Source organism: Morone saxatilis, unplaced genomic scaffold (assembly GCF_004916995.1).
Source record: "Morone saxatilis isolate NCDOM2014 unplaced genomic scaffold, NCSU_SB_2.0 Contig4, whole genome shotgun sequence".
In the NCBI taxonomy this organism is placed as follows: Eukaryota; Metazoa; Chordata; class Actinopteri; family Moronidae; genus Morone; species Morone saxatilis.
Genome location: NW_023339984.1, coordinates 13,859,651 through 13,875,126, shown reverse-complemented (window position 1 = coordinate 13,875,126; position 15,476 = coordinate 13,859,651). Strand labels below are relative to the sequence as shown.

Sequence of the window (15,476 nt, the reverse complement as noted above, 5' to 3'; positions counted from 1 at the left end):
TGTGTGTGTGTGTGTCAAAGTAGCCATTCTTTTATGACTTTTCATTAATACACCTGTAATATTACCAAAACCATACTGTAAAATGGTTTATGCAATAATCTCAAAATAATAATAATAATATTGCTCTGTGAAAAGTGCAATACAAAATCATTTATTATGGGATGGCTGTAATAATAGCATAACACTCAGGTGATTTTACATTGTATGGTTGTCTATATTATAGGTATACAATTGAAAAAACTGTTAATTAATACAACTGCCATTCTATTTCTGTCCACCAGATGTCCTCTGATTTATATTCCTGTCCCAGACGTCTCACTCCCACATCCAGCCACTCCTACATGTCCTGCAATAACCCCTTTCCCTGGAGTCCCAGTCACATGACCTTACCTGCCAACCAGATCCTGTTTTTTTTTTTTTTTTTATAACCCTCATTAAAGTTTTACATGACAAATATTACAAAACAGTATATTGATCAATACAGTGCAATCAGTGCCAAAGTATATATAACATCCAACAAGTATAAGGAAGTTTTAGGCTAATAAAGTGCTTCAGAATGTTCTATGGGAGGCACTGAGCTTTATCTAGACTTCATCCTTATTAGGAGGTCTGCAAACACTTGTTTTATTAGTTTTGTTGTATATGGACAACTAGATGTGCTGTTTCCACTCGCCCACATCAACCCTTATACTCTGCCAGTTCATCCTAGTGCCTTGTTGTTGTTCCCTTGCCTCTACTCTATCTGTGTTCAGGCTCTTTCCCTGCTGCCCTGCATAGCCAGCTATGACGTACACAGCATACCAAATAGAGAGCTGCAGGATCAGGATCTCAATTATTATTTTTTTTATTTAACACATTTAACATGTAAAATGTTCAAAAGTAAATTAACAGTAAATGAGTGTAAGTTCAAATTTAAATGTTATTATGCTAAACTCTATAATTTACAGAAACCCATATATTATTTATTGTGAATCTGTATAATGAAAAAGCTGTCTAGCTTACCAGCATACAGATTTATTTTGAACAAGGGGACAAGGGGTAGCCTGCATTGTTCCAGTCATTCCAAAATCCAAACCCTGTCTCCATGGCTGAAGGATCGGCTTGCCCCTTGCATCCCCCACAATAACAGGTTAAATCGGATGGATGTTAGAAGTATGAAGTATATTTACGTGATTATGGTGATAATATTGCCAAGATAATTGTGACATATCATGCCATGCCTAACTCATGATATATTGACGACCGGTGCAACATACAAAAGTGCCATTCACGAACAACACATCACTATAATCTATATGACAAGCAAACGAGGGAAGAGAGGACAGGGATCACACTATGAGTAATAATAAGTCGGAAATGTACAGAAAGCATCACAGCAAGTAAAGCCAGCAAAACTTAAAGGTATCGAGCAACGGTATGTTTTATTTCTGCACATTTAGCTTTTTATTGGTAAAAGGAATACCATGCTCTTTCCTCTCTTAAAATGTACATACTTTAAAGATTAACTTGATATTGATTTAAAAAGAAAGAAAGAAAACAACATGCAAGCAGATTATGTTTTTTCTTCAGCGAGAATTCTCCCCTGCGGTTCGCATCATCTCTTGCTACAGCCAGGTCCCATCCTGTCTTGTTGCTGACAACAACGTCTTAGTATGATGTCCCTAAGGTCAATCTTCTCCTCCTCGGAGCTTCCTGGTTCTCTGTTACTCCGTCACTCTGTGTGCAGTGGTTGGGTCCAGCTTTACATCCACTAGAGTTAAGATAAAACAACAATACAACACTTAGAAAACTGTGCTGATATCAGGAGACATGAGTCACATCTGCTTATTCTTTAAGTATTTCACAGCCTTTCATTTTGCCCACATTCAGTTACATATACTTCATAATGGATTACATGTACTTTTATATCCTGTATTTACACACATTACCACATTGTACACTAAAACAAACGTAGCAGAAACGCAATACAGGGTAAATTTGCCCAGTACACAAGGGTAAAAAAAACCCTGGATCACCAATCAAACCCAAAACAATGAGTTCTGACCAAATGTTACTTCATATATCACTGGTGACTTATCTATCTAAACTAAAATAATGATATGAACTGTTACCATCTAATCTAGCTCTTTCTAAACTTACATTTCAGCAGTTGTTACTGTTAATTTTCAACTGCCACAAGTTGTGAACTCCTTTTTAAGGGGAGTTTGTTAGCAAACAGTCCTCTTTTAGCTCTGTCTTTGATCACCAAAGTTTAATGGCTTCGTCGTATGGGAACCATTAATATCTATACAGAACTGTGTCAATCCAGCTATCAGATGTTGAGATATTTCACATGATAAGTGGAAAAGCCAGGGGGGGGGGGACTTAAAGTCATTGGGACTCATTATCTGGGGACCATGAATGTGTGCAGAAAATGTCATCACATAGTTGTTGTGATATTTCAGTTTGGACCAAAGTGGTGGACTGACTGACCAACAGTCCTTAGAGTAAAACCACTAGCAGTAGCTGGAGCTGTACCTTGTCTGTCTGTCTTGGGTGGACAGCTCTTTCCTGGGCTGTGGCAGCTGAAAGCTTCCTGGCTATAAGCTTCACCTGAAAGAGAAAGAGTAATGTCCAACTAATTCATGAGTATATCCATTAACACATAACACCCATCTAGCATCTTAGCAACCACCTGGCAATGTCTTAACAATCATATAGCAACACATTAGCTACCACTTACATTGAATGTTTTTTTTTCGCAAGCAACCTTAGTATTGAGTTGAACTGCATGTGATTGCCTTTGTTTGTGAATTATGTGTTAGTGAATTATTATTTTTTTAATATTTCTGGTACCTCAGTGACATGAAAATAATACAGTGTCTACTACCTGTGATAGTCTCCGTTCCACTCTCTGGTTCCTCTTTGGTTGGACTGCTGTTTCCTGTGCTGTGGTTGATGAAAACATCCGGGCCAAGTCTTTCACCTGAAACATTTCTAACACTCAACACAAGCTGGACACAAATAACTAACAAAAACATAATAAGCTTTGCTGACTGTTCCGAAAAGTGCTGTGAAGAAACATTAAACCAACATGTGCGTGGAACATCTGCAAAAGGGTTGTAATAGAACAAAGTATAACAATAATGCACCAGGCTGATTGTGTTTGAAGAAGTTATCATTGACATCTCAACAAGTTTAAAAACTCAGCCATACCTTCAGACCAGTGGAGAAATCTGGGGGCTGTGCAGTTTCACACGCTGTTGAAGAAGAAGTGACTGTCAACAAAATTTCCTTAATTTTCCTGATTATGAATTAATAAACCATAATACATACATGATGTAGGATCCTGCACAGTGGTTGCTTGTGCTGTTGCAGGATTCATTTGGGTGATGCCACTTGTTGAATCTGGCACGTTCTGTCACAGAGAGGTGGAAGATTTATAATATTTGAAGCATTTGCTAAAAAACTATTTGCAAAATTGCTTTAAATAGTTGTTGAGCTATTTCAGTCTGGACCAAAGTGGTGGACTGACTGACAAACAGAGGGCACTGGTGCTATACCTGTGATATGTTTTGATTTTCCTTGTCTTTCTCCTTTTGCTGGGCTGTGGTAGCTGAAAGTTTCTTGGCAATGAACTTTGCCTAAAAGACAGTAAGTACTCAAGTATCAAACAATTTAATGAATACATTCTGGCAACCACCAAGTAATTATCTCAAACACCCATGCAACCACATCCTACTAACGTCTCAGCATTCTTATGGCAGAGTTAAGTTGTCTAGGCCAAATTTCCAGAGGGTCTACTACCTGTGATAGTTTTTGTTCCTCTCTGTGTTTCCTTTTTGGTTGGACTGCTGTTTCCTGGGTTGAAAACATCTGGGCCAATTCCTTCACCTGTAATTTGTCTTTACAGTTAATGCAAGCTGGACCCAAATAAGTAACAAAAACACAATAACCTTTCCTGATTTTCTGAAAGGTTTAACCAAACAAACATTAAACCAAAGTCTGCATGAAACATCTGCAAAAAGGCTAAAATAGAACAAAGTATAACAATGGTGTATCAGGCTGAATGTGTTTTAAAGGTCCAGCATGTAAAATTAGGAGGATCTTTTGGCAGAAATTGAATACAATATTCATGAGCGTGTTTTCATTGGTGTGTAATATTCTAAAAATAAGAATAGTAGTTTTTGTTACCTTACAATGAGCCTTTTATATCTAAAAAAGGAGTAAATCCTCTTTCACAGAGTCCGCCATGTTTAACCACTATGTTTCTACAGTAGCCCAAACAAACCAAACACTGGCTCTAGACAGGGCTAGAGGTGTGATAATTTCTCAGTTCTGAATGCCACTAAATTCTCCATACTCGTCCTTTCAGTAGTTGTAATTGACATCTCAATACGTTTAAGAATCACCCGTACCTTCAAACCAGTGGAGAAATCTGGGGGCGGTGCAGTTTCACATGCTGTTGAAAAAGTAGATGGTCATTTCCTTAATTTTCCTGATCATCTAGTATTATCCAATAATAATAATAATAATAATAATACATAATTTAGGATCCTCCTCGGTTGTGGCTTCTGCTGATGCAGGATTAACTTGGGTGGTGGCAATGGTTGAATCTGGCACATTCTGTCACAGAAAGGTGGAAGGTTTTTAATGATTCCTGCTTCGCTAAAATGTGTGTGTTTTTTATTTCAACTGCAAAGACATTTGTGTTACAAGACACATGATTTTCTTGGGATGTATCATATAGAGCTTTTTTATGTCTTCTAGGGCTTCAACTCTTCTCAAACTTCTTTTGAGCTCTTAATCTTCTGATAATCTTCTATATTAATACATTTATTGTTGTGTTGAAGAGGTCATAGAACAGTGAAAAATGTCCCTGACAATTTCCCAGGGTCCAATGTTATCAGATGTTTTGTTCAGCTTGAGAAGTTATTAAAACGATAAACTTCAGTAGTATTCATCATCTAGGGACCATGAATGTCCCTGGCAATGATACAATTAAAGTGGTGGACCCCCAGTGGACATTGCTATGGGTACATTATAATGAGGACACTAGTACTGTACCTGTGATATGTTTTGGACCTCCCTGTCTTTCTCTTTTGGTTGGACTGTCATGGCCTGGTCTGTGGTAGCTGCAGTCGTCTGGGCTAAATGCTTCACCTGAAAGATTTTAAGCACTCAGGTATCTAACAAATAATAGTGATATGATACTACAGGGTCTAAAACACTGAAGAGTTTAATACCTGTGATAATGTTTGATTCTTCTGGTGCCTTTCCATAGGTCGGACTACTGTTGCCGGGTCTGTTGTCGTTGGGTGCTCCCTGACCAAACTCTGCGGCTAAAAGATTCAAGAAGATTCAATCACTCTGTAAAAATACAATACTGATATAATTAATGTTTTTCTCCTTAGATTGGACTGCTGGTACCCGGGGAGGAATTATTGGACGCTCCTTGACCGATCTATTCTCCTGAAAGACAGAACAGAATCAGATGTAAGTTCCATTTAAGTCAAGTCAGGTTTACTATAGCCCAATATCACAAAGCATGCCTCATAGGGCTGTACATATAATAAACACAATGATCAACATTACAGAAAATGTAAATGTCAGCAGTATTCATCCTCTAGGGACCATGAATGTCCCTGGCAATAAATCGTTTCTGAGATATCTCAGTCAGGACGAAAGTGATGGATTTCCCGATGGACATTGCTATGGGTACAATATAATGGGGACACTAGTACTGTACCTGTGATATTTCTTTAACCTCCCTGTCATTCTCCTTTGGTTGAACTGTCATGTTCTTGCCTGTGGTATCTGCAGTCTTCTGGGTTAAATGCTTCACCTGAAAGATTTTAAGCGCTCAGGTATCCAACAAATAATAGTAATACGATACAAACTGTTGAGCCCAGACACAAGGTCACACATAATGATACAGGAAAATATTAGAATAACCTAATATTTATAGAGGGTCTACTACCTGTGATAGGTTTCGTTCCTCTCTTCGATCTCCCTTTCGTTGGACTGCTGTGTCCTGGGTTGTGGTAGCTGAAAACATCTGGGCCAGATCCTTCACCTGTAACAAGTCAAATCTTCAGTGCAAGGCAAGCCAAACCAAAATGATAATAATAACCTTTACTTCAAAGAAACCAACTATGAAATGAAAAGTACAGCATACAGATACCTTCATGCCAGTGGAGAAATCAGGCTGTTCAGTTTCACACGCTGTAGATAAAGGAGACAGCTAATTGCTTCATTTTCATACATTTTAAAGCCATTTCCTGTGTTAAATAAAATCATACTGCTACATACATGATTTGGGATCCTCCTTTGTTGTGGTTTCTGCTGCTGTAGAATTTGTCTGGGTGTTGGCACTTGTTGAATCTGGGACACTCTGTCAGAAGAAGGTGGAACGTTGATACTTTCACAAATTACAAAGTATATCTGATAAAGTCTTGTCGAGATGGATTCACACTCTGTAGCATTTTTATGACTAAAACGTGTCTGTTATTTCTATGGGTTGTGGACAAAACAACTAATTGATAAATAGAAAAGAATCATTAGTTGATACCAGCAAGGGTAAAGAGCTGTCCACTGTAAGACTGAGGCAAAAAGTGGCCAATGTGTCTGTCACAGCTAGATCTAAGCTGCTCATTAGCACCTATATGCTATATTTGGGGTCTAAGTCAGGACAACCTAAATGTTTTAATCACAGAAAGCCCCTACTGGGCAACTGAAAATTGTCATACAGGATCTTAAACAGTAAATGGTTGGATTATAACAGTGTAATACTTGTGACAATGTTGGATCCTCTCTGTCATTGTCCTTAGGCTGGACAACTGTTGTCAAAGGTGGATTTGTTGGATGCTCCCTGCTAGCTCTATTCATCTGAAAGATGTCATACCGATTACATAGCACAATCGGACATGAAACAATACAGGAAATAGCTGCATAACCAGATTACATATACAAATAGTTAAATACCTGTGATAATCTTTGATCATTCCTGTCTTCCTTGTTTGGTTGGACAACTGCTACAGTGTATGTTGGTGTCAGATGATCGCCGACCAATCCAGTCACCTGAAACATGTTAGATTTAACTTTACATAATTTGTCGAAGTCAGAGAACTATTCATGAATCTGCTTTACCTGAACACCAGTGGGGAAATTGTGCAGCTCAATTAACGTGTAAATAATTAAATCAGTCTCTGCTTTTCTTAGTTAATTTTAGTGTAATTTAATCATTTGTAAATAAATTAAATTTTTACAATCATTTGGTTTTGTATTTTGGTGCTTGTGATTGAGCAGCTCAAATTGCTCAAACAGGTCTAAAACACGTACATAAGCATCCTAAAATGTGAGCCACAGTTGCTCTGCTTCTGTACTGGTGTGCCGACATAAGTAAAGATACATACCTGCTCAACCCTCAAAACACAGATAGCAATGATGTTGGGTAAAGCCTATAAAATGCTGACAATGATGGTAAAAGTGACTAATGTAACTGTCACAAAAAGGTCTAAAAATACTCATAAGCAGTTAACAGAACTTACTTCACAGGTACTAAACTGACTCTAGCAAACTTTCCTATCCTGCACCTCAAAACATAAACAAAAAATAATTGCAATATTTGGTCTAAAACACGGAAGAGTTTAATACCTGTGATAATGTTTGATTCTTCTGGTGTCTTTCCTTAGGTTGCACTACTGTTGCTGGGTTGGTTGCTGGGTGTGTAGTCGTTGGGTGCTCCATGACTGAACTCATCCCCTAAAAGATTCAAGAAGAGTCAAGCACTTAGTAATAATACAATACTGATAGAATTAATTTACCTATTAAAGCAGTGGTGCCAATCACACACAGCAAAATGTTAAATAAAGAAAAGAACAAGGCAAAAATAAGAATAAACTACGTAAAAAGGTGTCTAAATTCCTTGAAAAATATCCAAAACTAGCTCGTTACCTGTGATAATGTTTGATCCTTCATGTCTTTCTCCTTAGGTTGGACTAGTGATACCCGCGGAGCAATTTTTGGACATTCCCTGACTGATTTATTCACCTGAAAGACAGAACAGAATCAGATGTAAGTTCCATTTAAGTCAAGTCAGGTTTACTGTCGCCCAATATTACAAAGCATGCCTCAAAGGACTGTACATATAATAAAAACAATGATTAACATTACAGAAAATTTAAAAATACTTAAAAAGCTGTTGTAAATGAACTGAGTTCACATAAGATACTAAACTGTCTCTAGCAAGCTTTCCCATCCTTTTACCAGAAAACATAAACAAATTAAAATAGCAATATAGGGTCTTAAACACTGACGCATTCAGTACCTGTGATAATGTTTGATCTTCACTGTGTTTTCTCTTAGGTTGGTCTACTGTTACTGGGTATGTGGTTGTTGGGTGCTCCCTGACAAAACTCTTCACCTGAAACATTCAGTGCAAGGCAATCCTCACCCACATGATAACATTTTAACATATTAAACATATTTAACATATTTATATTTAACATATTTATATTTAACATATTTAACATATTAACATCTTAACTTTAGTTGTGGTGAAATTGCTTTTTACACCACTAGACATTCTACTAAGTCAGGAGTCTGCTGTACACGTACCTTCATGCCAGTGGAAAAAACAGGCGGTGCAGTTTCATACGCTGTAGATAGAAAAGACAGTTATTGCCTAATTTTCATGATTATTTAGTAAATACCTGTGTGGAATGAAATAATACTACTCCATACATGATTTGGGATCCTCTTTTGTTGTGGTCTCTGCTGCTGTAGAATTTATTGGGGTGTTGGTACGTACTGAATCTTGGACACTCTGTCAAATAGAGGTGGAAAGTTGATATTTGAGCCATTTCACAAAAAGTATTTTCCAGGTGGTTTCACACTATTCAGTATTTCTATGACAAAGTTATTATATATATTTTCTTTTTAAGTTTTCAACCAATTGTAATGATGTCCATAACATAGTAATAACATGGTTTATTACAATCAACTACAGTAGGGGTTGGCAAGTGCAAGTTTGTTCATTAATTTTTTCTACAAGTTAAAGTTAAAGTTACAACACATTTCAAGTCCCTTTTCCTTAAGTGGCAGCAATAACTGCGTGTTACAGCTTTGCTAATGGTTGATTTAATCAAACTGCAAATCCATAGTGAAAAAGAACAAAACGCTGCTGTTCACCTCACAGGCTCTCTCTGTCCACTCTCTGATTTCACTCATTTTCTCCTCTTGCAGCTTTATTTTCTGCTGTAATTGAGATTTAACGGTCTCTTGCCTTGCCTTGAATGAAAGCACACACACACAGTACATGCACACACATAAATGTAATAAAGATGATGTCAGGGAACAATTTAGAATATAAAGTGGCTTTCACTGTATTAGTTTTAAACCAAAAAAAATCTGAAGGTGAAGCAAAAAGTAAAGGATGTGTCTGTTACAGCTATGTCTAAATATGCTCATTAGCAGCTTTTAATTATGCTTTAAGTCCTATATGCTATATTTGGGGTTTAAGTCAGGACAACATAAAGTTATTAACAATCGCAAAAAGCGCTACTAACTGAAAAATCTAAATATAGGGTTAAACAGTAAATGGTTGGATTATAACAGTGTAATACCTGTGACAATGTTGGATCCTCATTCTCATGAGGCTGGACAACTGTTGCCAAAGGTGGAGTTGTTGGACACTCCCTGCTAGCTCTATTCACCTGAAAGATGTTAAAGAAATATACATAGCACTTTTCAAAACAACCAGACACAAAGCAATTCAGAAAATAACTGAATGTTACAAAAGCCTACATGTTTAGAAAAGAAAGAAAATTGTTATATTGGTTTAATTTCATAGTCAGAGGATTCCAACAAATCTGCTTTACCTGCACACCAGTGGACAAATCATGTGCCTGACGGCCTGACTTTGAGTTGGTGTTACTTTGAGAAGATCGCCGTTGAATTGCTAAAGCTGCAATGAAAGGAGATGATCAGTCTCAGCATAAACTGCTTTATTTATCAGATTGTGATCCAAAATATAGTTTTGACTCAATTATAATCCTGTACATACGGGATCTGGGCTCCTCCCTGATTGTGACTGCTGCTGCAGAGTGGATGCTTGGTGACACTGGCACATTCTGACGATGGAAAGATGGAAAGTTGATATTACCTATTTAAAAGGTCCACAAATTCTATATATATATATATATCTAAGAATAAAATAAAGAATCAAATATTTAATAAGATCCCTAAATTCCTTAAAAATTATCTAATGTTATGTCTAAAATATGCCTAAAACAGGTTGATTACCTGTGATAATGTTTGAGCCTTCATGTCTTTCTCTATAGGTTGGACTACTGGTGCCGGGGGAGGAATATTTGGACGCTCTCTGACCGATCTATTCACCTGAAAGACAGAACAGAATCAGATGTAAATTCCATGTAAGTCAAGTCAAGTCCGGTTTACTATAGCCCAAAATCACAAAACATGCCTCAAAGGGCTGCACACATAATAACAACAATGATCAACATTACAGAAAACTTGGCACATACAATAAGTAATAAAAACAGTCAGGCCAATGAGCAGCATTAGCAAAGCACAGACATTGTAATTTTTAAAACATTTATGTTTAGAAAAGTAAATATAAGAAAGAATGTATCCAAAAGCAAACTATATTGGTTTCATTTCAGAATTTAATTCCAATTAATCTCCTTTACCTGCACACCAACAGACAAATCATGGAGCTGACGGCCTGACTTTGAGTTGGTGGTTCTTTGAGAAGACCATCGTTGAATTGCTAAAGCTGTAATGAAAGGAGATGATCAGTCTCAACCTTAGCTATTTTATGTTTCGAATTGATTTTTCAAATTATACTTCAATGAACTATAACTCAGGTTACGTGATTTGGGCTCCTCCTTCACTGTGGCTGCTGTAGTTGCAAAATTCACAGGCCGGTCCATGCTCGAATTTTCTGCAATCCTTCTACTGTCTGTTATCTAATAAAGATATAAAAATGCTCTATATTTTATTGTTGTTAAAATTTTTAATTTCAAATGTAATGTAATGTCTACAGCAAACAGTTGAGTACCTTTGGTAATGTTTGAAATGTCCAGTCTTCCATGTATGTTGGTGTTGGATTCTCTCTGACGGATACATTCAGCTGAAAGATAATAATTTAATTTACATGCAGCTTCTCATACTTTGTCATTTTGAAGTCAAAGAGCTTTTCATGAATCTGCTTTACCGGCATACTAGTTGAGTTTCTGGCTCTATAAGAAGACCGTCGTGGATCACGTTGAGCTTTAAGAAAAGGAAATGATCAGTCTCAGCCTTAACTATTTTACTGATGGTTTTGCAAAATCTTGTATTGACTGAACCATAATCCTGTACATACATGATTTGTATTCCTCCTTGATTGTGGCTTTTCTTTCTACAAAGCTGGCACGGACATTGGTGCTTAGTGCCGATGGCGCATTCTGTCAGGTTAAGGTGAAAAGAATGTAAGTTGTTATTTATGTCAAGGTCACAATAATTATGGAAACTGTTCATTTTAGTGCTGACTGAATTAATAAAATAATGAAGGAGTTATAGACAATGGGGTTATCCAATTAATGAAGACCCAATGACAACAGTGTGATGCATTTAAAACCAAGACTCTGAGTCTACAGCCATAGCTGCTCTGCGAAGCTGTAAAGAAATAGGCCAGGATTTGGACTACAGTCTAATACTAGCATGCTAGCATGCTCACAATTACATTGCTAATATGCAGATGTTAATGAGGATCTTTGTTTGCTAACATTTGCTAACTAGCAATTAACACAAGGCCAGGGCAAGGCTGATGGGAATGTCATTAGTTTTTGGTCATAACCAAGGTACTTTTTAACCTGATGATGGCACAAGATGAACAGTCAAGAAATCACCAGTCTATCTATAGTTGTTGAGATAATTTGAGTTGTGGACCAACTAACAGAAATAGCCACACTGCTAGTTGTTGTGTCTCGTCAAGTGTGTTAATTTTAGTCATGTTTAGTGATTCATGTTTAGTCCTTCCTGTTTTATTTTGTACTCACCTTTTCCCTCACAATTCAGACCCTGACTTCCTCCCTTTGTGTGATTTTCCCACCTTTGTAATTGTCTGCCCCGCCCCTGATTGTTTTCACCTGTTTTCACTTACACCTGGTATAAATAGTCCTTGTCTCTCAGTGTCAGTTTGTGAAAAGTATTGTCATGCGTTCCAGTAAGAGTTCCAGAGTTTATCATGTTTTAATTTAGGTTTGTGTTAAGTTTTTGATCTCCTTGTGAGCCTTTGTTTTGCACTTGGACAATAAATACCCCTCTTGTACATCTTTGTCAGTCCCTGAGTCGTGCATTTGAGTCCACCAGAATTGTGTCTGAGGTTGTGACACTAGTATGGTAAAAAACACTACTTTTCTAACTGAACTTTGCCCTAAGTGTCCCTCTTGTAATTGCTAAAATGTATACCTCCTTCTTGACAGTAGTTCTCTTAACCGGCTGAGGTTTCCTTTGATCCACTTCTTCCCACTGATTCTTCCAGTCATACTGCTCTTCCTTTAGGATCTTAATTCCCTTTGGCTGGCATCTCATCATGCCCTGGTGAGTTCGCAGGCCATGGTAAGTCGTCACTTTGGACCAGCCACAGTGGCAAACCTGGAGGCTTGTTTCTGAATAGTCTGTTGGATTTGAGACATAACTGAAGAGTTGATTTTCATCATATCCAAACAGTTAGGAGAAAATAAAACTATACAAAAATGTTTCTCCCATTTCCACTGATCTGGCCATGTTAATTAGTATGTCTTCTTGTTTGTGGCAATGTGTGGACTGAGTACAACTTGTAATCAGACATTTTTTAAGCAACACCCACCATTCTTGACAGAGATGTAGGCATCCAGACTAAATTCCTTTGTAAATGCCGAAGCTCCCCACAAGTACTGCTGTTCGCTCTCTTCAACTTTCACACCCCTTGGCGTGCATCCCATCTTCCCCTGGTGAGTTCTCAAGCCGTGGTAACTCGTCACTTTGGACCAGCCACAGTGGCAAACCTGGAGGCTCATGTCTGGTGTTTCTTTGTATTACAACATGTTACTGTTGATCAGTGGTGGAAGAAGTAATTAGATCCTTTACTTAAAAATATCAATACCACATTGTAAAAATACTCCAATACAAATACAGCAATCTACACTGACTCTAGTGAATTAGAATCAGACTTTTGTGTGTGAGAGGCAGGCAAAGAGAGCTCGCCCCTCCCTGTGCACACTTCAGGTCTCTTGAGAGATCTCGATACTCATAACGTTCAGGCTTATTGATATATGCCTTTGATAATTTAGCTCCAAGGCCCCTTTAATACTGGGTTTTGGTACTCATCCCTCGTTCTCAAAATAAATAAATAAAATAATAAATAATTATATAAAATGATTTAAATTATGAAACATAAGGAAACAGTATTTCAACTGACGTATTTGCCTCCTGAATAAAAACCATTAAATTCTAAATGTCTGTCAGCATTTATGATTTATAGATATTTGTATTGCAAAGTTATACAAATAACCTCATGCAGCACTTTCTTCTATTTTTTTATAATGCAAGTTCAGTGAGTTGATGGAGCAAAGTAAAGGCTGCCAATTAGAAATGAAAAGAAAAATATATCTCCATGGGATTCTTAATCTGGCCGAGACAATCCAGACAAAGACTGGACCGAAAGATTTTGCCTTCAATGCAAATTTCCATTATTTTTAACCAGGCTGTTATTTTTTACAGACTATTGTGTTACTGACTAATGCCAGTAACATCCCCTGCACATCCTCAAAGATAATTATTTAAAAGAACAAAAGAGATTAAATGTATTCATGTGTTGCCTACCTTATGGTGTTCTTCTGTGTTCTTTTGCTTCCCTGCCTCTAAAAGCATTTCCTCTATGCAACTGTTATGTTTGGTCGGTTAACTTTTTCTGCTTTCAGTTTTGTTTCCAGAAAACAAAAAAAGGCGCCAGCTGCTGTTTTTACCAGGTTTCTACTCAGCCAGCCCCGCCCAGACATGAATCATCCATACTGTTGTGTAATCTGTTCAAATGATAGATTAAAAAAAGCCATAGATATTTTCGAAAGAGAAAAAAACAAATGTGATTTAAGAAATGTTTATTTTCTTTTATTTTGAGATTAAAAGATAGTTACAGGACAGTGTTTAAATGATGATAAATACATTGTATGTAGATTGCACATACTTGATATTTAATCCATTAGAATAAATTCATTTTCCCCATCACCTTCACTTTCACCTAGTCAGTATTTCACACTGATTGCTTATACATTGTTTGTAATTAAGTCTAGGTCTAGTATAGTTCTAATAGGGCATTTGGATATGTATTATAGTCTAGCCTAACTATATATTTAACTATATGAACCCATGAATGTATTAATCGCTGCAGCAATGATGGGGCTGCAGACTTTACATACTGGCAGTCCAACCACGTTATAGCATAGTTTCAGTTTTTACCATGACCATAGAAAATAGACATTAACTTCCTGGCAGTTGTTCTTCCTGCAGGTCTCTACATTTTAACCTCATGTCTAATTCAGTGCACAAAATACACTGAACTGATATCAACATGACAACTTTGCTTTGTGCTACCATACTAGTCAGCTCTCACTAATGACAAAACCATGAGTTAAACTGACACAGCTTCTCTTTCATTCTGTTGTATGGTTTTCTCATAAAGCAAAAAGAAAAACAGACACTACAGAAAAAATAGCTTAAAGGTGCCCTGCAAAGTTTTTTTTTGTAAAGTTCTTGTTTACATTACTCACCAAAACATATTGTGTGTATCCTTGCACATAATGCATTATCCATGTTTAATGCATTTTCTTCCCCCTAAAACATTTGCAAGCTGATTTTTTTAAAAACCTGGATTGTTTACATCCATGAATGCTAGCAGCTTTCATTTTCCCTGTCTCTGCTGGTGCATCGCTACTACCATCTGTACATCAGTGGAATGGTGTGAAGCCATTGGCATAAGTGCGTATCTCCTCACCAAAGTGCTTTTGCACGTGTTTATAAAAATATTTCCCTATGGTGCAACTAGTGGTCAGAAACTTTAGTGTACCCTAAAACACAATGACATTATTCCACAAGAAACATATACAGTTAGTAACATAATTAATAAAGGCATGCATTATTTTATTGCTTACACCACCACCTTTGGTTGCACTAACTAGCTACTTAGTTGAAAAAAATCTACATATTCTCACTCCCAGCAAATACAGCAGCCTGGTCAGTGGGCCTACGGTCAAAACTATGGCTGTCAGCATACCCCTTTGATCCGCACGTCAAGTTAGGAATGAGAAATATGCAACATCCACTTAGACTTAAAAAATAAAGCTTGCAGAGACACATTTACCATTGTATGAGTTTTGGACATACAGGAAAGTCCGGCGACTTTGGTCATCATACTCAGGTGGCATTAGTCGTCATAGTAACAGTAATGGAGC

The 15,476-nt window shown here is 37.2% G+C and overlaps 1 protein-coding gene across 3 annotated transcripts; it reads right to left on the bottom strand.

Moving 5' to 3' along the window:
• Nucleotides 1-1,402: 1,402 nt before the first annotated feature.
• LOC118337835 lies at nucleotides 1,403-13,940 on the bottom strand. Of its 3 annotated transcripts, XM_035674949.1 has the most exons (36): nucleotides 13,852-13,940; nucleotides 12,857-13,077; nucleotides 12,457-12,665; nucleotides 11,369-11,450; nucleotides 11,219-11,274; nucleotides 11,063-11,134; nucleotides 10,874-10,970; nucleotides 10,692-10,777; nucleotides 10,285-10,380; nucleotides 10,046-10,112; nucleotides 9,861-9,946; nucleotides 9,606-9,695; nucleotides 9,172-9,270; nucleotides 8,725-8,806; nucleotides 8,599-8,639; nucleotides 8,309-8,404; nucleotides 7,936-8,031; nucleotides 7,636-7,743; nucleotides 6,964-7,059; nucleotides 6,772-6,867; nucleotides 6,292-6,373; nucleotides 6,164-6,204; nucleotides 5,960-6,055; nucleotides 5,729-5,824; nucleotides 5,410-5,451; nucleotides 5,226-5,321; nucleotides 5,047-5,142; nucleotides 4,524-4,605; nucleotides 4,398-4,441; nucleotides 3,787-3,873; nucleotides 3,543-3,623; nucleotides 3,316-3,397; nucleotides 3,196-3,239; nucleotides 2,870-2,965; nucleotides 2,518-2,592; nucleotides 1,403-1,750 (listed from the first exon to the last, which is right to left on the bottom strand). In XM_035674949.1, the coding sequence occupies exons 2-36, from the start codon at nucleotides 13,044-13,046 to the stop codon at nucleotides 1,742-1,744; spliced, it is 2,994 nt and encodes a 997-aa protein (XP_035530842.1). In that variant the 5' UTR covers nucleotides 13,047-13,077; nucleotides 13,852-13,940; the 3' UTR covers nucleotides 1,403-1,741. The 3 variants fall into 3 exon arrangements, with proteins under 3 accessions (XP_035530842.1, XP_035530843.1, XP_035530844.1); XM_035674950.1 differs by lacking the exon at nucleotides 6,772-6,867; XM_035674951.1 differs by lacking the exons at nucleotides 4,398-4,441; nucleotides 4,524-4,605.
• Nucleotides 13,941-15,476: the final 1,536 nt, after the last annotated feature.

What these genes read in the sequence shown, in the direction of transcription:
- LOC118337835 (XM_035674949.1), bottom strand. Translation starts at nt 13,046, where the DNA reads ATGAGCCTCCAGGTTTGCCACTGTGGCTGGTCCAAAGTGACGAGTTAC. An exon ending in ATGATCAAAGATTATCACAG is followed by an intron (nt 6,868 to 6,963) that starts GTATTTAACTAT and finishes GACATCTTTCAG; the next exon opens with ATGAATAGAGCTAGCAGGGA. An exon ending in ATTTCTCCACTGGTTTGAAG is followed by an intron (nt 3,874 to 4,397) that starts GTACGGGTGATT and finishes GACAAATTACAG; the next exon opens with GTGAAGGAATTGGCCCAGAT.